Genomic DNA, 25455 nt, shown 5'->3' on the forward strand with positions numbered 1-25455 from the left:
GTGACCTTCCTTTCCATTAACAAATTATAGCCTATTATACTTTTTGATTTATTTTACATGCTGTTTAAATTTAGACTGAGATTTTAACTCAAAAAATAGTATTGATGTTTTTTTTAATATGTTAAGGACTGCCTGTGCCACACTATAGTCCCAGCAGAAATCTATGACAAATGCTAATGTACATTTTCTTTTGCCATGGTGATGCCCTGATCATTATCAATAAATGCCCTTAAAGTATTTTGTGCTGTGTGGATCACTGATGGGTGATTGGTGAGAAGTGATGGGAGGTGTGCATGTTTTCAGCCTGTAGAGGTTGTGGTGACAGCGTTTCCGTTCACAGTTTCCTGTTCACTGGGCGTAGAGTTTCCCTTTATATACAATTAGCTTTCCCTCCAAAACCTTTCACCTCACAAAAGCCCAGGTCAGTACCATCAAGACCAGCTCTGAGTGTGGACTATTATTATAATTATTAAACGTGGCGCCCCAATTTGCATCCTGAACCCTGGCACTCACCTCTGCCCATCTCACGACCTCATGGTGGACCGAGATGCTGTTTCAAACTATGTGCGCCCCCCTTCTGCTTCTGACTGCACTGTTGGGTAAGTACCTCGAAATATGTGCTTTTTGTGAAAATGGTGAACATTTAGAAATGTCTCGTTACATGTTAATACACAAGCAACATAGTGGTATTTGAAATTGTGTCTTTTCAAACTGACTTTCATTACTATCTAACCACCAATATCTTTAATGAGATAAAAGAAAAAGGAATGGGCTTTGCTCCTACTTAATCTGATTTGAAATACTTAATCTGATTTGAAATACTTAAAGCCAGATGCCCTCCCTGGTGTAACCCAATCATAGAGCTAGTCCAAAGTGCACTGGAAAGGTTTTTACTTTATGCCACAGTCTGCCTTACTTGTAGTGTAATTGTTCTTTAATTTTTTTTAAGGATTTTATTTGGTAATACAGGTTTGTTTTGCCAAATAGCAGCGTTTTACTTCATCCTGACTCATGTAATCATGTTTACACAGGTGTGTCCACTGCGTGTCCTCTGGTTTTGGAGCCTCCTTATCTTATTAGAGAAGTTGGTGACAAGATTTCTGTCAATTGCACCACTACACTCCATCAGGGTGTGTATTGGAGATATAACGACAATGAAACAACAGGCAGCAACTTGACTTCACACAGTGAGCTGTCAATACCACACATTGACTGGAATACAACAGCCATGTGCACAGTTAAAGTGAATGACACCTATGAATGCAGCGAATACCTTCAACTGACAGTGTACAGTAAGTAAGACACAAACTCATATATGTGGGAATATACTTTTAGGATTGGTCTTATTGCATACTTTTTTCAATACTTTGATATTTGTAGTGGCAGTTATGCTAATTAATTAATTGTTCATAAATGTGGTTCAGGCATATTTGTTTTGTAAAAAAAAAAAAAAACAAAAAAAAAACAACCCCTTTCCTTTAAAATAAATACTTCTACTTAAGTATTTAATTTAAGGATTGCGCTATGCTAAGCTTTTGATTGAGTAAAATGAACAAAAAAAAAAATATATATAAATATATATATATATATATATATATATATATATATATATATATATATATATATATATATATATATATATTCAAATCAGTACTTATTAAAACTAATATCTGAATTTTATTTTGACAGACGTGATTGAAAACAAAGATTACAAGATACAAGAAAATTATGAGCATACCTTCATATGTGATATCCCTGATGTTGCTACAGTTGAAAACTTCACCTATACATGGTTTAAAGATGGCCAAATAATAGAGCCAGAATCTTCTACAAAGGATCACCTGACGTGGAATATAAGCAGAGCACATGATGGAGCCACCTTTCTCTGTGAAACATGGTCACACCTGAGCCCATCCGGAACAGATCATATTTTAAATAAGACATGGAGTTTATCTGTACAATGTGAGTAAGACTTAACAATACATTGATCCTACCATAAATTCAATACATCTTTTGAACTTATTCTTGTGTTCTAGTGGTATTTAAAATATAGAATTTAAAATATAGGTTTTGTGTCCTGTAGTTATGATCAGTGTTGGTCAGATTATTAATTTAATTACTGACTACTGACTATTCCCTCTAAAAGTACTTTTTTTTTTTTTTTTTTTTTTTTTTTTTTTTTTTTTTTTACATTTAATCCATTTATGTTTCTAATTTTAAAGCCAATTATTTAAAGGTGCTCTATGAAACCTTTTTGCTGGTATGTTTTGTCTCCATGGAGATATACTGCATTGGTCAGAAAATACTATCAAACTTGTTTTTGTCTATCTCCATATCAACGCAATAACATCTCCAAGGAGACAAGCTGTTGGCAGACTCTCCATCACACAGTTTCTGTACCTGCACCTTCAACTGTGAAAAGTTTGAAAAGCTCTCCTTATTAACATATAACTTTTATTATTGTGTCTACAGATGCCCCAAAATTTGAAAATAAAACTATAGATATAAGCTATAGTCATTTCAGTGGCAATGAAAGTATCACATTGATGTGTGATGCTATGGGCAACCCTCCTCCTGACTACACTTGGCTCAAGAATGATTTGATTATTGCAAACACAACTTATCTATATATTACACAAGTAAATGAGAAGACAAATTATTCCTGTAACGCATCTAATGATATTGGTTTTGATATACAGACATTTGTCGTGCCAGGTAAGCATTTCATTTTATACATGTGCATCCTAACCATTCGTGCATGTATTTTGTTTATCAATTCATATGTTGTTGTTGTTTTACTACTATTACAGAGTATCCAGTGAAAATAACACCAAATGAATTAGTTTTGCAATATGGTGGACCAGCTTCAGCCATCTGCACCACAACAGTAGCTCACGATGGTATGGGCTGGGAGGCTTCTCTTGGGGGCATTAGCCGAACAGAGAACGTGACTATTTTGGAGTGGACGATAAAGAAAGTGGATCAATGGATGATTTCAGCGAGATGCTTTGTAAATTTAAATGATGGAAAACAGCTTTCTAAAATATTGAATATCATCATTTACAGTAAGTACAAATAGTTAAGTATAGTAACAGTATACATTTTTATATCTGGTTTTGCCCAATTCCCTGGCAAGTTCAGAATGATATCTCCCTTTATATTTTTTTATACAGAGAGATAAAGTATTGCAGATGTGTGTATTCTGGATCGTAGGAAATCATTTCAATGAAAAATGAAATATTGTGCTTGATTTTGCAGAAAATCCAGACAAGGTGCATGTCTTTCCAGATGGCAACCACCAGTTAGTAGAGGGCCAACAACACAACTTGCAATGTGAAATTTTAAATGTAGCTCTTGCTGGGAAACTCCAAGTAAATTGGTACCAGGATGACAAACTCCTCTTGACAGAAACATTCAATGAATCCAAGGCAGAACCACAAAATAAAACCTCAACTTTGACCCTGGATCTTAAGAAAGAGCACAACAAGGCAAACTTTACATGTGAGACGGAGCTACTTCTAGGACAACAAGGACAAAACCCAAAAGTTGTGTCAGCACCTTATACCGCCAATGTCCAGTGTATGCTTTATATTTTATCCATGTGAATTAATATAACAACAATGACAACAATAAGTATTCTGTTTGTTTATTTTGTATTTTAGATAAACCTATTATCCAAGATTGTGTAACCAATCATGCTGGTAAAGAAGATGAGTTCAAGTTGGATAACGTGCCGTGTATAGCCATTGGAAATCCTGAACCTGATACTTGCTGGTACTATAATGACAAACCGGTCAATTCTACCAAGCCTCTAACAAAAAAAGATTCAGGAACATACACGGTTGAATTTAAGAACAGCATTGGCAACACCAGCACTACTGTTAACATCACTGTTGAATGTAAGTCTAATTTGTACTATTATACAAAATGTTATACCTTTACCTCATTACTTTATTTTAATTGTATTTATTTTTTCACAGACAGACCTTTCTTTCTTTGTGACACCCACTATAACGTTACAGAAAATGATCAATTTGAATCAAAATGTAAACCAGAAGGAGTCCCAAAGCCCACGTCTGTGTGGTTCAAGGATGAAAAGCAGGTGGATTTTTCAAAGCTGCGTAAAAGATCTGACAGTGGACAATATGTAATAGTAGCAACCAACAAACATGGACAGACCAACTATACTTTGAGCATCAATGTTTTATGTACGTTGAAAACACCCGAATGCAATACGAAATAAGCCTATAAATGTGATGCACTTTTAAAAAATGTAATTATTATTCCTTTTTTTTATATATAGATATAGATGCCCCAAGTTTATCAGAAAGTGACACTCGAGAAATAAACACGGGGGAAAACTTTACCCTGAACTGCAGTGCAAATGGGAACCCACTCCCTAAACTTCACTGGGAATACCCTGTTGCTGCAAACGTGAATGAAACCACCAGGGAGCGCCTTTCCATTACAGAAGCCACGTCCACTAACGCGGGTCTTTACATCTGCAGAGCCACGAATGAAGTTGGGAGCGCGACAAAAACCGTAACATTGCATATAAAAGGTATTATTATTACGCACAGCTGAACTTATTAAAGATTACAGTAGTTTGGCCATAGTGTGCACATTTTCTAACTTTCTATTTCTTTCTTTGCAGGCAAACCACATATTGATATAATTGTAATTGTTGTATTACTTTTCCTCGTCCTTGTCATATTTGTCTCGGTTCTGATGTACCTCAAACACAAGAAGACGTCTGGGCATTATGATGTTATAGGCCTATCTGATAGTGTACCATTGACTTCAAGGTCAAGTGTGATTTAGGACTAGACTATTTATTTATTAAATAATTAAAGCAATTTTTGTAGTTATGTAGATTTGGGCTATCAGTTTTGGAGTTTTGGTGGAGTTGATCGAATCCTTTCTTTTGTTTTGTTATTTTATTTTGAAAGTAGACCTACTGAATGTTTGTCCTACTGCTTTGTTTATACTTTGTATATTGGGTTACATGTCCTTTTAAAGTCATGCAAGATTGTGACTCTAATTCCATTTTTGTACAGTGCGCAAAGGCTTTAGTAATAATAAAGAATGTCGTGCGTAATTTTCTCCTGGCTTAATTGAAGCTTTTATTCAATGATTTAATTCTTAATACACAATATAAACTTTTCACACACGTCCACGCCAGATCTAAACTATGGATTAACACCTTAAGAGCCGGTAGGCTAAATATTGTTACTACAGTAGGTCATGAATCACCGCGCGCAGCCAGTGTCGTGCAGCTGGCCCTTTAAGAATTAGGATTTGAGAGTGACGCGGATATGAAAGCTAGTTTATCCCTCTTTCCTTCGCTATGAAAAATACTTGACCAGACTAAACTAACGACTACCAGTCTGAGCTAATCAGTTAATTAAAATGACACTTTTCTTTCGTTGTTAAACCGCAGTGGCCGTGCATGTTTTGGAGAAGGATTTAGCTCCTCGGATTACTTGACAGGGCCGAGAACTCGCTCCCTCTTCTCCCTCTTCTCCCTCTTCTCTCTGGGATAACTTTGGATAACTTCTTTGTAGCCGAGACCGCCGCTCAGCTTGGCCCAGGAGCTGAACATGGACTGGGGCACGGAGCTTTGGGTAAGTCCGACCATGTTTTTGTCATAGTTGGTGCGTAATTAGGCTGTGATCTGTGCGCTTAACCGTGCGTGCATGTTAGATCTCGCTCTTTTCGTCTCATCTCACCTTCTTGGCTACATGTTGCATAACGGGATGAAGTTTTTGAGCTGGAAACCCGACACTTGAATAGCCCACGTTTAAATGCGAACCACCAAGTGTATTTGTAGTTGTGCGTAATGTTGGCCAGTACAGCCTGAGCCATAACCACGAGGCTGTAGGCGACACACACAGACATTTAACAGGTTAAAAGCTTACGTAGGTGTCTTATGGGATGCTTCATTGTTTACACTCAGACGCACCTTGCTTCCATAGAGATGAATCTGATCTATCCATTTGTCAACAACACTGTCACTGATGCACAAAGAAAGTATTGTTTTGTGCAAGAAATACATACAAAATCGCAGATCTAGAGTAACCTATTCTGAGGTTTCTTGGAAAAAAAAAACTTTATCATTATTAAAGATATTTTCTAGTGTAAATAGCCACCTATCAGCCTAGTTTATGGGAAAAATGGATATTCAGTTGTTTGTGTAGGCCTGAGTGTTTGGTCCTAGTTTGATACCAATGAAAGTTTAATGTAGGCCCTTTCACTGCAGCATTAAAGCAAAACTGTGGAACCCCCCCCCAAAAAAAAACCCATTGATTTATGTTATATACTTCATTTGAACAAGGTCATTTTACTCCTGCAGTCTGTGCTACTTGTCTTTAGGCTATGCAGATGACTTTAATTTCAGGTTTGATGGAATTTGCCTTCATTAACCATTAACAGGTTAAGTTACATTTTGCTGGGAATGTTAATAACAGTGGTGATGGCTCCTTTTTAATAAATGTAATTTGTTTCATCTAGTTGACTTTAGACACCAGAGAAAGTTCTGCATACAGTCTGTACACCATTACGTCTAGCTATGTTTACAACTGCCACAAAACCTTGTAATCCTTTTTACCTTGATGCCCGGCGCCACTTATGCCACTTAACCACAGCAATAAGCTCACACGCTGGCAGCAGACATTCTCGGAACACCCTGGATATGTAAATTGGAGCAATGCAAGATGAGGACAGGGAGGTTGTGGCCTCATTACAAACTTTCCCCCCTGGGCCCCTTCCCTGTCCCCTTTCCATCCTACACACTGATGGTGCAAAGCCTAATTAGTTTTGCCCTACTTTGATAGAGTCAGTGCTACACGTATCACCTCATAACATTGTCGTCAGGCATTTTACAATCCTTAGATCTTCCACTGTGGTTGTTGTACTGGTTTAAAACCACAGCCCAGTTTATGATTGCTTTTGTGTAGTTTTTTGTCACTGTCTAACCTGAATATTCTTGCATACGAGACACTTTATAGTGTCATTAATTACATGTTGTTATTTGTCTACAAATATTCTCCCTTTGGCCAACTCAACTCTGTGGCATCTGCCTCCTTGATTATTGTTAATCCAAAGTCTATTTTAAGCTCTCTGCATTAGCTTGTAATAGTGAAAGAGAGAGAGCGTGCTACTGGTGTGGCTTCGTAGTGACTCAGAACTGAAATATCTGCCAACCTTGTGGACCCGACTTATACGGTGACTCCTTTTGAAGTTATGTTCTGGTTGCGTGAAAGCAGTTTTGTCTGTGAGATTACTGGAAACAGTGGGCTAAATGAAACCAGGCTCTCAAGATGTTTAGGTTCAAGATATTCTTACACTGCAGGAGTAACTTTTGAATGAGCTACATCTTGGTTAATTATTACATAAAGATGATGGTCAGTGCACTACGTGTTAACTAGGGGAGCATGTTCAGGTCTCACTTAAATTATATTTCACAGTATGTATAATTATCATGAGACAGTGTTTTATTTTTTTCAATCTGAACTGATCCCTAATCAACATTTTGCTGTTCAGCCTGCTTGTTAAAAGTTTGCATGATTGAATAAGGGATGAACGAAATATTTCTTACTTAAAAAAACAACATGAACATGAAACAATGAGGAAAACACTTGACTAATGAGGCTGTAAGGATAGTCACATGGGACATAAGTTATTAATGCTTCCTCTAGACTGTAAATTTGTAAACAGATAATGTGCACGGGCTCTGTTGTGATGGCTGCCCTTAGGGTTGTTTGATTTTTCAATCACCACACACACAGACTCTATCATGATTGGCTCTGATTGTTTAAGATTGGGCACAGCGGCTGAAGACTTTTTTCAGTGTAAATATTTGATGTAGAGTTTGCAGTGGCTGCCTCCCCTTGTGTCAAGTGATGTTTGCTGACCAATCCAAACCCCAGGATCTAAAATGCAAATAGCTGCATGCAAAAATATCAGTATTAAAATAACCTTAAAATAACCACCTGACCTGCCTGTGTTGTGATAGATTTTGTTTTGATTTTAGTCTGGATTATTGCTGATTCAACCATCAAGAGTTTTTGTTCCTTCTTGAACAGACAGACTGAGGTTAAGTGGTTCATTCAAGCCAACTTCTCAAAATCCTGATGTATATGATGTATATGTCTATTTGTTTTAAGATTCTAGAGAAAAGTGTAACATACTTTTCTCTAGAATCTTAAAACAAATAGAAATAACAACAATAAACAAATGTGCCTTTGTAAATTACTGCTTTTTAACTTTTTGCTTTATTAATGACGCTCCCAGTATTGCTCTTTGTTCTTTGTGTGATTGTAGTGATAGATAGCAGACCCCAGGCCTGCCCAGATCTGTGTTCTGTAATTAGACTTCATTCATCTGGTCTTTTGTTTCACCTGAAGGCAGGATAAGGGTATGAAGAGCAAGGCCCAACCTGTCAGGAATCCCCCTTTAAATACAAAGGCCAATAAGACAGACTGGAGCAACAGTGTAGAGCAATGAGCCTCCAGATCAGGTTTATTGTAGATTTCTGTGTGAGCCTAAATCTTTTTTCTAAACCATAAAAAAACATTAGTATACAACTGAAATATCATAGATGATGTGTGATTAAGCTAAAATTTACTTTTTGTTTGTACAATACAGTGACAATAGTGTGTAGTCTGTATAATATGATTCCAGTGTTCCCCAATATGTCAGTTTAGTGCTGAATTTGGCATTATACTTCTAATGTACACTATATCTTAGTGCTCCTACTCCCTTTTTCTGAATCAATTCATATGCCTGAAAGGAGTGCATTATATCAAGTAGTAATAAAACATTTAAATAGACATATACAGAAGGACAAAGTACTGTTTACCATGTTTATATGTATGTAATGTGTGATATTGTTCAGTATATTCTTACTTGTCACAATAACAAGTGTGATATATCATGATAAATGATCATATTTAAAAATGTTTATGTCACTAACACAATATTCCAGTTCATATTGTTCTTTCTATCAGATATTGAATGATATTGTAATTGTTGTGAGTTGTAACAGGCTTAATTCTTGACTGGGATACATTACAGCCTAGCGTTTCCTTGGAGGACGTCTTTGCTTGGCTAAATATTGCTGTGTTTGCAGATGAAAAACTGGATCTTTATCAAAACATATGGAGGGCACAGATGTGTGACCTTTATTTGACCAGAGCCACCTCACAGTTAAGAGTTGGCACATGCTCCGTCTCCATCCTGCAGTGTAATGTCTTTTCCTTATTTGTTTCATGTGCCTTTTTGTCTTCCCCAGGACCAATACGAGATCATTGAGAAGCACACACAGTCAGGCCTGGATCTGGTGGAGAAATATGTCAAATTTGTGAAGGAAAGAACCGAGATTGAGCAAAACTATGCCAAACAACTGAGGTATGCCTCCCCTCCGCTGCCCAGGCCTCAGATTCTTGTGTGTTCACTTGTGATATCAGTAGTGTGTATTATAACACTGTTTATTAAATGTTTGCTCCGTCTTGTGACCGCGTTGGGACAGAATCAAACTTGTCTGAAACACTAGACTCTTTCTCCAGCTGCAGTCCTCTTTCTCTCCCCCCTGTTGTCCCTATCCTTGCTCGCCCCCTCCCAAGCCCACATCTGCTGTGCTCTTGCGCTGAGTCGGGCCTGGAGAGCAGAGGAAGTGGGAGCAGACTGGCACATGATAGACAGGAAGTGGTTAGAAGAACAGCAAGGAGGACCAATAAGAGAAAAGAGGCTGTTTTTATAGTGGATTTATAGTTGTATTGTGTCTTAATTTCTCTCATGTGTCATTCTGTTAAATCCACAAACTTGAATGTATTTTATCACCAACAGAAACCTTTCAAAGAAATACAATGTGAAAAGAAGCAGCAAAGATGAACCAGACTGCAGGTGAGTCATGATGTTTGCCACCACAGCTATAGTGCTCTTTTAACACAAGTGAGAGAAAGTTTACTCATTGTTTAATAAACCTGCAAAGGAGAACTATTGAAAATCAGTATTAAAGGGCCCAATTGCTTATTTATTATAGGGTTAGTTTTCTCAGGTTTCCTACACTACATGGAAGTAGATTCTGTCATATTGTTTGCTCTGTCTGGAAAAGCCAGTACTACTTTCAGAAATACAGTATTTTATCCTCCACAATCATTATCTTAGATGTAATTACAGAAGCAGTTGAAATAGGTTGAATAATGAAAGATAATATCAGTTGTTCCCAGAATAGTGCAGTAATAAATAAGGAAGTGTCTATCCTGATACAGCCCACTGTAGGCTTGTCTTTGAGTACAGACATTTCTCATCTTATCAGTTGACCCCTGTCGCCTTGTCCCTTTATTCCCCACCCTTTCCTCTCTCCTCCCCTTAAACCACAGGCTGTCCAGCTACCAGGCCTTCCTGGACATCCTGAACGAGATGAATGACTATGCAGGCCAGAGGGAGCTGATCGCTGAGAACATGATGATGAACATATGCATCGATCTCACAAAGTACCTGCAAGAAGTGAAGCAGGAAAGGAAGACGGTATGCTTCAGAGCTTCTCATAATATCATTTAATGTACAGTGCTGTAGTCCTTTGAACATAATACCTGGGTAAATAAATGTAGTATTGAACCACACAATTGCCTTTTAAGTATGTTTCAACCAAAGCCCCAAATCCAGAATGACACGGTAAAAGAAGTGTTGAAACAGGAAGAGATCTGTCCCTTAGGGAGATGGACCTTGCCTTTTTATATATTGGAAATGTTTTGACATTGTGATTGGGCTGCTGAAGCATGCAGCTGTGTACAGACGTGATGTCTCAGACAGACACTCTGGTATTTGTTTTCTGGCCTGTTATATTGTGTGGCTTTTGGAGGTCATTGTTTATTCTATGTCTCCCCCTACACATAGCTGCGTGTCTCCCTGTCATCTGACCCTCCTCCTCCTCTCACTCTGTCTATTTTTATGAATGTCTGCAGTATCTTATGGAGGCCAAGAAAGCCCAACAGAATTTGGAAAGCACTTACAAGCAGCTCGATAGTGTAAGTTTAGAAACTATTTTAATTTGATTTAAGTCAATATTTATTATCCATCATAACATTTATTAATTGCTACATTAATGAAATGTTAAGCAGACCATGAAACTGAAACTGGCCATGAAGCCATTTGCACACATTCTTAAATTCACAGAGTAAAAAACGCTTTGAGAGGGAATGGCGAGAAGCAGAGCGTGCCGCTCAATATGCAGAAAAGACAGACCAGGATATAAATGCCACGAAGGCAGATGTTGAAAAAGTAAGGTTTCATCAACATTACATATCATTTTTCTGTTTGTACAAATGCATCTGGTAATTGTTTTATGTCAATATGTTTTCCCAGGCCAAGCAACAGGCTCATATGAGAGCACATGTTGCAGAAGAATGTAAGAATGATTATGCTGCTCAGCTCCAAAAGTACAACAAGGAACAACAGCACTTTTATTTTAGTGATATGCCACTAATATTTAATGTAAGTAATCTTTCCACAAACTATGATTCACTGATAAGCATATAATAAGTGTATGCTGTGTTTTTATTTCTCCAGAAATTGCAAGACCTGGATGAGAGGCGAGTAAGAAGGCTAGCACAAGGATACAACTTGTTTTCTGACACAGAAAAACACGTGATGCCTATCATTGGCAAGTGCCTTGAAGGCATTACTAAAGCTGGCACTAGTGTTAATGAGAGGAATGTGAGTTGGCCACAAAAATACACTTGGACATATAGGCCATTTGTTCCAGTGCATTCTTTTAAATCTTGATTTGTGATATCGGCCCTGATGTCACTGCAGGACTCCATGGTTTTAATAGAGCAGAACAAGTCTGGCTTTGAGCGTCCAGGAGATCTCGACTTTGAGGACTTCAGCCAAGGCATTAACAGGGCATCCTCCGACACCAGTCTGAGCACCCCAAAAGGCCCCATGGACCTGCTGGGCAAGAACCGGGGCAAAAACTTTTGGCTTTTCAACAAAAAGAGTAAGGTAAATCCAGATAAACAAACAAGATACCTATTATAGTGGAAAGTAACGGTTTAATTCAATAAGTTACAGGTTTTTTTTTCTATAAGCACAAATTTACTTTCGTTAGTTGGGCAGATAAGCATGCGATTGCAAAATATGAAGTGTGAGATTCTTGTTTGAGAGCACTCTTGATGGACTTGTGTGCTACACACTCACAGCACAGACACAGCCCTCTACAGTTCACCATAACAAAGCTTGTAGCATGTTCCCTCTGATGTAGAGAAGCAGGTTCTTTGCATGGCTCTGTCCTCTGTGGATGAATAGACTGCCCCACCTCCCTCTCTCCTACTGTGGTTTCCAGTAGGTCACTGAGCAGGCTACATTCTGCTGTGCTGGTGCTTTCATCAGCATGCGCCTAAACAACACTGTTTTCCTCGACAGCTATCCCAAACACACTGCTCCTATTATCCCACCTAGAACTAACTAGCACTATGTCCTGTATCACAATCAAATCTTTGTACAAAAATCAGGGTGACAAAGGTTTGGCCGGTCACAAAAACTGGATACAAACTAACTTGGATTCTCTTGTTATTTTTGCTTCAAAACTTTTAATGGTAAACACATTTCTGTATCTGAGGTGTCTGAATAAGACAATATATATTGAAACAGTAGTTGCTGATCACTAATCTTCTTTAGAGTCCCCTCTACAACCCCACTGGAGGACCCTTCTTCATTTCCTGCAGTGTTTGTTCAATGGCTCTTTTCTGTCTGTCTTTGGCCATAGTCTCCTTACACTGTTGTGTGTATGTGTGTGGCACACTGCTCTGTGTTATCAGTCATGCTCTCCCAATTAGGCCTGCAGTCGTATGAATAGGAAACTGACCAAACTGACTTGAATGGGCTTTTGGTTTATGCCTGGCCCATAAACATTCCCATTTCAGTGACTCTTGTCTACTTAAAGTCTATAACTCTGAGCAAAGTGGCACATTTCTCAAGTGTTTACGCAATAATGGTACTCCTCAAGTTTGCACACAGCCCATCTATTATAGTCTTGTAGACTTTTCAGCAAAAGTTAACATTTGCAGTTTATTCTATAGCTCACAACATTATACTGGTTAACACATACACCAAATAAATCAGCTTGGAAGAAGTTGTTTTCTTGAAGACCAATTTATGAACTATAGCTACAAAATGTGTACATACAAGATTCACTGTTGTATGCTCAGCTCCAGTGATGTATGGTTTCTTATTATAGCTATATAGGTCAGAGCGTGAGTGTATAAGCAGGTTTGAAACTTTGCTTGAGAACACTCCCATAATATTAGTGCCGATACAAAAAAATGACCAATAAAAAAGCATGGTAAAGATATGGTCATATCTCTAATTACTATAATTACTAGAGATCGACCGATAAGTTTTTACATGCACGATGTCGACACCAATTTCAAGTTATCTATAATCTTATTTCATGGAAAACCCATACGAGTGCTGTGTAGTTACATTTGCAGTGTCCTCTTTACACTGAAGTGTTCAAATAATAAAGGTAAATATCTTTGCATTATTTAGATGGTCAGACGAACCAACATATCGAACTATGTTGAACATTTAAAGCCAAAAGTGCGAATATTGCTACTATTAATCACTATTAAATCGAGATTTAAAGGCCACTAGTGGTGTAGTAAAATGGTACAGTTAAAATGTATAATAATAATTAAAAAAAAGTCCTTACTTGATTACATTTGGCAGTTTATATTGTCCTGCTGGTATCACTGGTGTAGGGGTGCTGTGGGACGCTTGCTATGTTACTGTTGGTTTGCTGTTTTGCTTTGGGTTTGCTTCAGTGTTGTCTTTCTGGCTTCATGGTGTTGATGGTGTCTTTTTCTTTCCCTTGTCACATTTTGTTCTTCTCTGTCTGCCCCTCTTCTCTCCCCGCCCTCCACCTATAACCCCCACTCAAACTCTAACGCTCGGTGGCGGGTGATCTTGGTCTCATTGCGCCCCAGCTTACTCCCTCCTCGTTCCCACCGTTCTCCTCACCCCCCGCCCCTTCGCCTGCTAATGGACCCCCGTCCCCCAAGTTTGGCCGGGACACTCTGTCATACTGTTTGAAGGAGATCAATAAGACAGTCAAACCCCGAATCTCATCCTTCAGGACCCTCAGGAGATCGGTGAGTTACCAGGCACCAGTAACTTGTTGGATACCATCATCTGCGGGTCTATGTTCATGTTTTACTGCTTCAGCCACAATACATTTTTTCCAAATTTTATCTGAAAAAGAAAATATGATGAAACTATAAATATTGGGATTATGTATAGCATGCTGTTTGTTTTTCCTGCAGAAGTTTACTCCCGAGAGGATCATGGTAAAGTTAACCTCTATGCCACTGTGGGGGTTATTATGGTGGTAAAGTGGTCAACTTTTCATTGCAAGGCTTACATTTGAATGCAAATAATAGCACTACTGTGCCATTGCAAGCACCTTGTATCAATGCAATGGTAAGTTGGCCACCTAGTGGTTGTAAAGGGTACACCCAGGCTTTTCTTTTAGCCTAGGCTATTCAGTATTTGGTATTCATGTTTTGACACTTTTCTGGGTGTTTTTTTTTTTGGTTATGTTCTGGGGGTGAATTTAAGTGCAGTTCAATGCAACTATGTAAGATTAAAATGTATAAAAATCAACTGTAAAAACGTCCATTGAACTGGACCAAGATTCACTGGTGTTTGAGTTATTGTTGGTCACCATGGTTACTGAACCTTGTCCTACTGTCTGTGTAAACAGTGCTCTGTGTCCTTACAGCCCACAGTCACAGAGGACTTCACCCACCTGCCCCCTGAGCAGCGCAGGAAGAGGCTGCAACACAAACGAGATGAGATTGTTAAAGAGTTGCAAAAGGAAGTAGATCAGAGGTGCATGTCAATTTATTTTCCTATTGCGTATTAATAAGCATGTCTGTTAGATCTGCTCTGGAGGGAGAGAGATGTAATATTCATGGAGCACAGAGCTCATGTTTGTGATTTGTTTACACTCCCCGAGCCCCACACGAACTTGCTCCACTCAAAGTCACTTTCCTTTTCCTATTTCCTCAGTGAAGCTTTGGGCAAGATGAAGGATGTTTATGAAAAAAACCCTCAGATGGGAGACCCCGCCAGCCTCGCATCCCAAATAACTCAGACGACTCAGAACATAGAGCGGCTAAGGGCAGAGCTCAATAAGTACGAGGTAATCCTGACCTCTGTTGTTCACTGCGAAGAGATACGTAATTATTTCATCAACATCAACACAGATTTCAATCATTACAAACTTACTTTAGCATAAACTGTGTATACTGTCTATTTTCTCCCTTATTTCACTGGGTTGTCTTCTGTTTGTTTTTTTTTCATCTATAGACTTGGCTCACTGAGGCAGGGGGTCGTGGCGATATCCTCCGCTACAGAACACATGCATTGAACAACAATGGGTCACATGACATAAACAGGTGAGCTTAACAGTAATTGGAGTTTAATCAGTGGAGATGTTATTGACGCTTGTGTTTTCCCTCAGTCCTGACGGGGCTCATTCTGATGAGAGCACTCCTGACACCTCCCAGGCCATTTACGCAGAGTTTGACGATGACTTTGAGGATGAAGAGCTTGCGGCTCCTATTGGGACATGCATTGCGATGTACAACTTCCCCGGTATGCCAGGAGACTCATTTATCTGAATATGAATTATGTGTAGAGAGAGAGAGTAATGTTAGACTAATTGTTTTTATGGCAGCTGAGTTTCATCTAAACTTTATCTCAGCCCCTAGAGATGAGCAGAATATTCTGTTCAGAGCTGCAGCCAACACAAAACAGGAAAAGGCCAGTGTTTAAATATAGCTCTACTCTTTGTCCTACATCCAGACTTGTTCAAATCTATTGTCTTCTCTCCTAATAAGAATTTATAATGTAATAGGGCTGTATAATTCATTTTGTTGTGATTTACAATTATTGCTACAATCTATTACAACACGCGTAGCAATTAACTTAAGTCTGTTCTGAGAGATACGGGCGCTTGTTCTGTCTTCAAAACATAGCACAAAGCCACTTGTCTTGGCTTTTATAACATGGTGTAAACAAAGTAAACGAATGACGATAAACTTCTACAGTTTAAGCTTTGGCAGTTTATCATCATTTGCATGATAAAGTATATTGAAATGTGAGTAATTTTATTCGTTCAGGTGCCAGTGAAGGGACCATCTCGATGCAGGAGGGCGAGGAGCTAGAGGTGGTCGAGGGGGACAAAGGTGACGGTTGGACTCGAGTTCGCAGAAATAATGGCGACGAAGGTTACATTCCGACTTCCTACGCCACAATCACTCTATTCAAATGAAATGGTCACAGGATGTAGAAAAGTCCTTTGCATTTCCTCTCAATGTGTGAATCACAAAAGACAGTGCTTTGCTTGGGACTACGAGTTTTGCCAAAAGGAATTTCATAAGAGGGCAGCCACATGCGGCAAAGCAGTGATGGTGGGATAATGCACGTTAAGGAACCCAAGCGGACATTTTTTTTTTATCTTCAAAATTCAACACTTCTCAACAGCAGGGTTTTGACACAGTGTAAGACGGTAACTATTGAAGTGCATTGGTAGTGCAGTAGGGGGACTTATTCCACTGCTGAATCAGGGGGAAAAGAGCTGCTCTGATATTTACGTTGAGTGTTAGTAGTAATATTATTTAGGATCTTCTTTTCTCTTTCATGTTCACAAATAACTGCCCTAACAGCTGTGGTCTCACTTCAGTCTCTGCGCTTGTTTAGAAACTGTCCCTGGCTTCATGTTGTTTTGCACGGACCTAAAATAATGCACACTTCAGGAATGGCTGAGGTGTGGACATTCAGGTGTGTACAGCTCTTCTATAATGAAAATATTAAGAAGACACTAAATCTCTGACAATCACTCCACTATTCAAGATTTTCCCCATAAAACCTGTAATATCTAATATGTAGAAATGTTCTGAAAATAATTTATTACTCAAGTTTTTGTTAGTTCTCAAGTTCAGTGGTTAGTTCTCTCTTCTATTCCCAGATGCACAAATACTGGGCTGCCACAAAAGGGAGTAGAAGCTAAATGTGCGAGCTTGTTTTTATGTAAAATATATTTAAGGATCACAACACCACTTTTGTCTTAGTTTTTATCATGTATAAAGGAAGTCTAGATAGATGACAAATCTATAATGCAGTTAATCCATTTGGTTTGGATTTCGCTCTGTCCTGGTTTATGTTTTTGGAGCCAGCTGTAACTAGTCACATGTCTACAGTGCCTTATCATTTTGTATTGTATACCATTTATAGCAGGATCTGTTGTGTTTTTCAATGCTTAATAAATGTGCAGCACGTTTAAAGTTTTATTTGCTAGTTATGTCATCTATTTAATTTAACTTTTTACATAAAACGCAATAGGCAACTTTAAGAAACCAATCACCACATTAATACTTATGGCATGGTGGGTGCAAAGTATCTTGCTTGTGGACTCAACGGCAGTATGCAATAGACTAGAGCCAACCTGGTATTCCCAACGATTTCCTAACCCTGCTTAGCTTCCAAGATCAGACAAGATCCAACACTCTCCGGTTAAAACAACAGACTAGTCGCACCAGACCTGAGATGAGGAAAGAGGCTTTTAGCTGTTTTGCTTCACAAAAATGTAACACACTCCAAGGAAAGGGAAAACTAGACTTGTTGGTGACGCAATTTTTTATAGACACCCAACGCCTGCTTTTAATGTTTTATATTGACTTGTTTTTTGTTTGTTTTTTTGTTTTTTGTTTTTTTGTATTGTATTTTAAACAGGGCACCCATGAAAAAGAGAGTCCAGGTGCTCTCACTGGGTTCCCCAGTATAAATAAAGATAAATAAGTAATAAATAAAATTACAGGTTTAGTACAAATTGTCCTTACTAATTCAGTTGCATTGAGTTCACGTGAGGCCTTTTGCTAAAACCTTGTCCTAAAAACACAATTTTCTTGAAGCTGAATTTGCATTTCAGCTTCAAAGGGCAACAAGTACACCTAATTATCTTGACAATCCTACTTGTTGCACTCTTTGCTCGCTAGATGGCACTATTGCACCACTTTCAGCCCACCACTTCAGCCACCTTTTTTCTGCGCGTTTTGTTCTCAATATAGGTCATGAATTTGCATACCTGATTACCTCCACGACTTCAAAACCCGTAGAGTTACAGTGCACAGCTCCTCAAATAACCTGCCCATTCGCCCCATTGTTAACTGCAAACAACAAAGCGTGGTAATTAGAGTGAAGTAGATGGATAGACACGGAAACAGCCAAATGCAAGATCTCTCTGTGGTGTATGGGGTATGATTGCTCTGGGAGGCCTTGGTGGCTTGATGCCGTATTGACAGAGTGGTGGGTGACGGAGGAAGTGGGATCATCATTGGTATGCAAAGCCTTGACTTCCAGGATGCGGTAAAGGTCAGCCTCTCAATAAGGAGGCTGCATCCGGCTCCCCCCTGTTCTCTACTGGGGACATTTTAGGAGGAGTTAAGACTGGAGACAGACCACACCTCTGCAGTTTTCCATGAAGGTGAAGAGTAGATAAGAAAACTTGCATTGAGGAAATTGCAGTGTTGTAATAGTAAAGTAGGCTATAAAGGAGCAGCATTATAGCCTGTTTCCTACAATAAAAGTACAATTCAAAGGGATTTTAAGACTTTTGGATAGGCCTGCACTGTAGACAACTATAAGCAGCAGGGATAAAGTGATTTCATCTAATAGCAATACGATGTAAATCTTGTATGTCGATTATTGGGTAAAAACAAACAATAATGCACAAAAGAAAAAGAAAAACATGAGCCTAAACAACTGCCTTGTAGCAAACTTTTTTCACAATTTACTGATATTAAGAAATGCACATGTATAGTGGGAATGATAAAGGATGAAATATTGTTACTTTAAAGTTCAACGTATTAGGATATTTATTGACCTTTTTCTGCCCCGCCCACTTTTGCCTCTAAATGCTGCTAAACTGCACTTTCTTTATGGAATCCTATTCATTCCAATAGAGAATTTGAGAAAGGTTTTGCAGCTAAAATCTGATAAAAAGTAGTGTTGGTTTGTGTAAAATGTTCTATGTTCATGTGACCAACAAAGCGACACTGCACTGATTCTCCGGGAGGCTTCAAAACGGCTCTGTAGTCCGTATAGAACTTATTTGCTGTCAAGATGGGCAGCTCCATGCAAAATAAAACCGCTCGAATGACAATGGTGGTGCCCAGGGCAACTTCCAGGATAAGCTGAATAGGGGAAATGCAGGGGAAATGATACGGACATGTACTGGCATAAATTTAGCTATTTATGAAAGTGCCATTAACCACCATTAGCCTGCAATCTTTCAATTTGATGTTTCAGCAAGCAATGCAGTCATGATACCCTCAGTCCAATAGGTTTTCTACATGGGATTAGAAAACTGAATTTCATGGGTTGAATTATCTTTTCCCTGTGTGGTCCTCTGAGCTTTGCCTACATGGGCTTGGTAAAAATGCTCTCCCATCTTCCGGCTGTTTATACCTCACACTTTTTCTGTAAATCATATGGTCAACATCATTAAAGGCTATGTTTACATTTACACCAAAAATCAGATCATTATTGAATTTCTGGAGTTAGATTATTGACTAATCTGATTACTTTCTGATTGGTCACACTCGTGCAGGTTTTGACACAGGTTTTGTCTTTGTTTTTACTTTCTCTTTCTGTTTCTTAATGCAATAGCATATCAAATGTCAAAAGAAAGAAAGGAAAATAAAGTAAAGTAAATATAAAAAGTATGCAAATGTGCCAAGCCATCAAATGGTTTGGCTCACGGTGGAAACCATTCTATAATCTTCCAGAGCTTCTTAGGGCGTCCATGTTTTTCACAGCGGCACTTATATACTGGCATACATATGTAAATGAGAAATGTATGTGTACAGTATGTATGAAGCACGAGTGTGTAAATGTGCATGTGTATAAGTTATGTGTGTATGAATCTGCCTTATATAATGGACCATTGTGTAAAATAGATTGAATTGGATTGTGATGATCAGATTTCTTTTGTGCATGTAAACACACTCCAAAGATCAGGTTCAATTACTGGGTTATCTTAAACATTCTAGTCCTAATCGGATTTAAAACGTATCCAATATGACGATGAAGAGTAGGTCACACGAAATCAAAAAAGAAAGGTGGTTTAGAAAAATAATTTTACAAGAAAACTGAAGATAAGTGTGAATAAGTCTTGCATCATCCACTACATTGTCTAAAACGGTTAATCTCTTCTTGCCCATTTATTTCCAAAGTGTAATTACTCTCTATCTATTCCTCACACCTTCCACTCGTATATCTCTGCCAAATTGACTTGAGGACAACAAATTAAAAACAATTATTGGTCCCAAATCACTCAATATATTGTGTGTCGGATACTAGCAAGGAGAGACAGTGACATGTAATTCTACTTATATTACGGTGGGCTGCTGTTACAAAATAAGCAATTATTTCTGTGCCTGGTGCAGCACAGGTGATTAAAGATTTAAGAAGTCGATCCTTGGCTGCTGAGACAGAGATGGAGGAACCCTTTAAGCTCCAGGCAGCTCTTTGCTTCAATGGCATCACATTTCACTGCTATGTTAAGCCGCCACAGAGCACAATTAAAACCATAATACTCGCCTGAATAATTGAACTCTTGAGTCTTGAGTTTGCGTTGCGCCCACTCAATTGTTTTGCAAGAAGAATAATAAAAAGTCATGAATAAAAACTTAACTTTTGCTATTGCATGTCTGACCATAGATGTAATTTCAGTGTTGAACTTTTATAGAAGCTGTAGGCAATTCTTGGTTTCTGTGTTTTATTTTGTTGAAATTACTAACGTGATGTTCTAACTCAATCTAGATTTAATACCACACAAACACCATCCTCTTTTCAATAGGCTGAGAGTGTCATTATTCTGTTGTAAAACACTGAAAAAAAGCCTTTGTAAAGTTATAAAGGCTTTTTTTCAGTGTTTTACAACAGAATAATGACACTCTATGGCTATATTGCAATTACATTGTTAATATAACTTTCCTTTCACCTCATAATATTTCAGGCTGCCACAACAGATCAGGACTGTGATGGATTTAACATCAGGTACGCACTGGATAAAATACTTCATTCAGTTCATTTACAGTAGTTAATTAGGTAAATGTACAGATACAGAGGTTAAAAAAGCTACTCAAGTATCACAAGAAAAAAATGTCCCCTCGTACCCATTTAAAAATGTACTTTAAGAGTAAAAATAAAGTATTTTGTGTGTTGTTAAAGTGTTAATTGTAATGATATTGTTTAAAAATGATACAGATTTTGCTCAAGGCTGAAGTTTGAACTCGAAAAATTTATTCAAGTGGTTACAATGAACATGGTAATGATATGAAGAGTACTTTTTTCTTTTCAGTCTTGTTCAAAAATGTAGTGAAGTAGAAAGTACAGATTCTGCTCTCAAATGTAGTGAAGTAAACAGTATCCACTGTAAAAATTGCTTTCTACTTAAGTACATTGCTTTACTACTTACTACTTACTACGTTACCCTACACCACTGGGGACACTTTTTCAATTTTCAATCTTTAATGTTCCAAAATTGCATAAACTGCTGTTGAGGCTGGAACATGCATCTACAGTCACCCTATCCCACAATGGGATTAACCATAGCCAGAATCAAATTACTTGTCTATTATTGGACAATATGTAACATTCTATATAATCTATTGGAGACAAGCCTATTCTGTGTAACTTCCTATTCCCCTAAATACTATGTCACACCAGCGCTCTCATGCTTACTGCCTTATGCATTTTATTAAAGTGAAACACTACAGGCAAAAATGTTTGCCTGTTTTCAGTGTCTTTGGTCGTTCTCCTGGGCTTTGAAAGACCAAAAACTTTCACCTGGACTTTCACCTGGAAAAATGAATCTATTCCTCCAATTTGTTGTTGTGGAATATATGAATATTAGTCATAACATTTACCCTTATAATCAGAGACAGTGTGACTGAAGTAAACCTTATAGTCCAGGACAGTATGACTGATAAATATTGTATGAAGCTGTTGTAGGGACAGTGTATTGTGGACTCACTCACCTGAGCCTTTGGGCTCAGTCTCTGTGCAGTGGCCTCTCTTTTTGTCCCTGCAGTATACAGTAATATAGATTCTCTGCTGGTCAGTGCAAAAGCTCATCTCAGCTCCAGCAGTGTCTGCTGGAAAAAGGAAACATTTATTTGACAGGGTGGTGTACAGGTCCTTTCATAGTAGTGAAATGATATACATTTAAAAAACTGTGGATAAATCGCCAAACTAGTGACTCTCAAAGTTTTTATCTCAAGTTGTGGTGGAAGAAGTCTTCATTTTGTGAATTAAGTACAGATACAAGAGCAAAGAAATGCTCAAGTAAAAGTATCATATGAAATCTACTTAAGTAAAAGTACTGAAGTATTAATTTAAAATGTACTTAAAGAGTAAAAAGTAAAAGTATTTTGTGCAGATTTTGAGATCTAATAAAGCTTCAAATGTAGTGATTTGTGCTGAATTTTGTTCAACAGAAACAATTTAATTGATTGTTTGTTTTTTCCTAGCTGTTTTTCTTTGTATTTTTGTTTTGGTTTAAACCTCCAGCCTTTTCAGGAGGTCTCAGACAATAATAAAAATAATTTAACTTTTTAGATCAGTTCAAAAATGTAGTGGAGAAGAAAGTACAGATACCTGCTCTCAAATGTAGTAAAGTAAAAGTAAAAAGTAAAGTACAGATGCCTAAAATGTATACTTAAGTACAGTACTTTACTACTTTTACTTTGTTATGTTCCAAGTACCACCAGATCTAAACCAGGACTATTACAGAACCACACCCAAAATGTCCATTACCTGATTATAAAAGGCTAAACAATGATTCTAAAAAACAAAACAAAAAACAAACCCCATCAGAATCAGCTTATGTAACACAGTGGTACATGTCCCACAGTTTGACAACCACTGCCCTACATGAGCTTTAGTGCTATTCCGTTTTCACTTAATATTAATATTTCCTTATATGGGCCATGTTTTGGGTCTATTATCATTGATTCATTAATGACCTGTTCTAAAAGATGATTATTGGTGTAGATTTAACACACAGAGCCTACATATTGTACAGCCAAGTCCATTACTTAAGAAAACAAACCAAAAGTAATGATCATCTCTCTTAAAATTCATTAAATTTACATCAATGTGCTCCAGGCCCGCTGCGGCTTTTCCCATGCTGCCTGGTATTTGGTTTCACAAATTGATATGCGCTTGTTTTTTTTTCCCTTTCAGTGAAATATCACGAGGATGGGAATAGAAAAACATAAATTACCATTATGAGATTTCTGGGGCGAAATAAGAGGCTGTCAAAGGCCAATGAGCACTGGAGGTCAAGGCTGAACAATGAAATCACAGACACTTTGGCGACAAATAGCTGCGAATTTCATCATCTGTATCTGTGTCTGCATATGTTTTTTCAGTGAGTTGTGTTAGCTATAATTTTCTTTTTCTATTTTACCTCATACACAAATTCATAATAGCCTCCAATTATATTCTTTCAGTTGCTTTGATACGAGACTTAACTTTAAAAACTCAGATTTGAGCAAAGGCTTGGCGAATACACCTACATTGATTCATTCTGTGTGCATTTTTTATAGAGAAAAAAGCTAATTACAGGTTTTTCTTTTTATTATTAAAGCATTTCAATGTAAACACAACCAATGGCTACACAATATGAAACAGTTCTCCTCCTATTTAGCCGTTCGTGATGTGAAAAACATGAATCACAAAATTAATGGAATGGAACTACAGGTACACACTAGACATTAAAGGTGATTTATATAAGTTCCTCACCTGTTTGTCTCATGAAAATCGCTTTACCTAGAATGTTCCACCGTACGGTATAAACCTGTCTATCTTACATTTATTCAGTTAGTTTATGCAGTAGTTTTTATTGCCAAGAAATGTGAGGATTAGTGGAATTACCTGTTTGTCTCCATGGAGATTGCTGAGATTTATGCCATTGTATTGACAATTCCAGGCAAATAACAGCATCTTCATAGAGAATTAGAGGTTTCATACACTCCACCTACACAGTGCACCTTTAATAATCAATCTTTTAGGCAGGGGGTTGAAGCTCATGGAAGAATTTCTGTTTAATGCAGCGTTTTTCCAATTCAAAGGATGTATTTTTTGTTAATGGTTATGGCAACAAGTGTAAATGTGTTAATTAGTGGATTGTCGCGTGATGCCCTTTGTGATAGCGGTGCAATAGCAGAGCTCCTCTAATTAAGTGGTCTGTGTTTGATTCGAGCTTGACCAGTGTTGGTTACAGCTCTGTGGAGAAGTCTTTCTGCTCTGCCAGTCCCACACAAGAAAGTGGGATTAGTATTCAGCTCCAGAGGAAGTCCTGTCTGCTGAGGGCAACTACAGCTAATGAGCTCTCTCCTCTGTAGCACATTGGCTTCCTCTGTTTCCATCACAAAACTATCTCCTCTTATAAACAAAGACTTTCTATACAGGAGCCATAACAAAAGCGTGCGATTATTGTTCTGTGTACATTATGCTTTGTTTATTTTTACTGTGAGTTGAGGTGCGCAGAAGCAAATGTGTCATTATCTCTGCCAATAAAGGTCAAATATAATATCTGCTGACCTTAGTTTGTTTGCAAAATAGCCCTAAAATACAGAGTTGGATTTTCAGAGGATAATAACTGTGCTGATAAGGCTTTCACAAATGAATGGATGTCTTTCCACTCCAATAATCATATTCTTTCCATCAGACAACATCCAAATAGTCAAGAATACAATATACAATATGCACTTTTGATTAATTGTGCTCAGAGTTATACAGTCGTTTTGCCGTACCATTGAGTCTACCAGGGGACACAGACCACCGTTTGAGAATCACCAGGGAGAAAATATATGTTATGTGAGTTAAAAGAACACTCATGGTTAACATGTGTCAGTTATGTGTGGAAAAAGAATATGGATTTGTTATGCCTGAATATTCTAAACTCCATATTCTTTGCAGCATTCAAAGTGAAATAACTCCTCTTTGTTTAGACTGATTATAGAGTTAAATGTGTCATGTGCTTCTTCCTTCTTTCTTGAGCATCATTCTTCTTTAGTGTAATGAACAGCTGCTGCAGTGGAAAGTGAGCAGCAATGCCACAGGGCAGCCTATACAGCAAACATCAGATGTGCACAGACGAGCTCTTTTAGCTTAGATTTACTAATTAGTTGAATTAAGAAAGTGGTTGCAGGACTCCTTATGCTTACTCTCACTGTATTGTTTAAAACTATATGTCCAACTAGCACGCTTGTTATTGGCTGAGTGAGCCTCCTGCTGCCCTTTTCAAGGTCATGCCATTACATTTCCTATAGGTGCGCCGAGCCTCATCTCACACACAATATAGCCATAATCACAGCT

General features: G+C 38.0%; 2 protein-coding genes across 3 annotated transcripts; both read left to right on the top strand.

The window, feature by feature from the left end:
• The first annotated feature begins 346 nt into the window (after positions 1 to 346).
• Positions 347 to 5079, top strand: icam5 (intercellular adhesion molecule 5). The gene is made up of 10 exons (XM_033971200.2): positions 347 to 599; positions 1032 to 1292; positions 1690 to 1962; positions 2473 to 2715; positions 2811 to 3065; positions 3259 to 3579; positions 3663 to 3899; positions 3981 to 4208; positions 4304 to 4561; positions 4655 to 5079. Exons 1-10 carry the CDS (start codon positions 548 to 550, stop codon positions 4819 to 4821), a joined length of 2295 nt encoding a protein of 764 aa, XP_033827091.1. The 5' UTR covers positions 347 to 547; the 3' UTR covers positions 4822 to 5079.
• Positions 5080 to 5264: 185 nt separating this feature from the next.
• On the top strand, positions 5265 to 17355 carry trip10a (thyroid hormone receptor interactor 10a). 2 transcript variants are annotated; one of them, XM_033970879.2, is made up of 15 exons: positions 5265 to 5624; positions 9293 to 9408; positions 9847 to 9903; positions 10383 to 10530; positions 10968 to 11030; positions 11179 to 11283; positions 11368 to 11496; positions 11572 to 11718; positions 11818 to 12006; positions 13989 to 14153; positions 14783 to 14892; positions 15073 to 15205; positions 15373 to 15461; positions 15527 to 15660; positions 16188 to 17355. In XM_033970879.2, exons 1-15 carry the CDS (start codon positions 5601 to 5603, stop codon positions 16337 to 16339), a joined length of 1761 nt encoding a protein of 586 aa, XP_033826770.1. In that variant the 5' UTR covers positions 5265 to 5600; the 3' UTR covers positions 16340 to 17355. The 2 variants fall into 2 exon arrangements, with proteins under 2 accessions (XP_033826770.1, XP_033826771.1); XM_033970880.2 differs by lacking the exon at positions 13989 to 14153 and having other exon boundaries at positions 5288 to 5624.
• The last annotated feature ends 8100 nt before the right edge of the window (positions 17356 to 25455 follow it).

The sequence above is a fragment of the Periophthalmus magnuspinnatus genome, chromosome 8, assembly GCF_009829125.3.
Source record: "Periophthalmus magnuspinnatus isolate fPerMag1 chromosome 8, fPerMag1.2.pri, whole genome shotgun sequence".
In the NCBI taxonomy this organism is placed as follows: Eukaryota; Metazoa; Chordata; class Actinopteri; order Gobiiformes; family Gobiidae; genus Periophthalmus; species Periophthalmus magnuspinnatus.

Bases quoted from the DNA above. Each gene is read 5' to 3' on its own strand.
- icam5 (XM_033971200.2), top strand. From the start codon at position 548: ATGCTGTTTCAAACTATGTGCGCCCCCCTTCTGCTTCTGACTGCACTG. The intron at 600-1,031 runs GTAAGTACCTCG...ATGTTTACACAG, and splicing joins GCTTCTGACTGCACTGTTGG to GTGTGTCCACTGCGTGTCCT. The intron at 1,293-1,689 runs GTAAGTAAGACA...TTATTTTGACAG, and splicing joins CCTTCAACTGACAGTGTACA to ACGTGATTGAAAACAAAGAT.
- trip10a (XM_033970879.2), top strand. From the start codon at position 5,601: ATGGACTGGGGCACGGAGCTTTGG. The intron at 11,284-11,367 runs GTAAGGTTTCAT...ATGTTTTCCCAG, and splicing joins CGAAGGCAGATGTTGAAAAA to GCCAAGCAACAGGCTCATAT. The intron at 11,719-11,817 runs GTGAGTTGGCCA...ATGTCACTGCAG, and splicing joins CTAGTGTTAATGAGAGGAAT to GACTCCATGGTTTTAATAGA.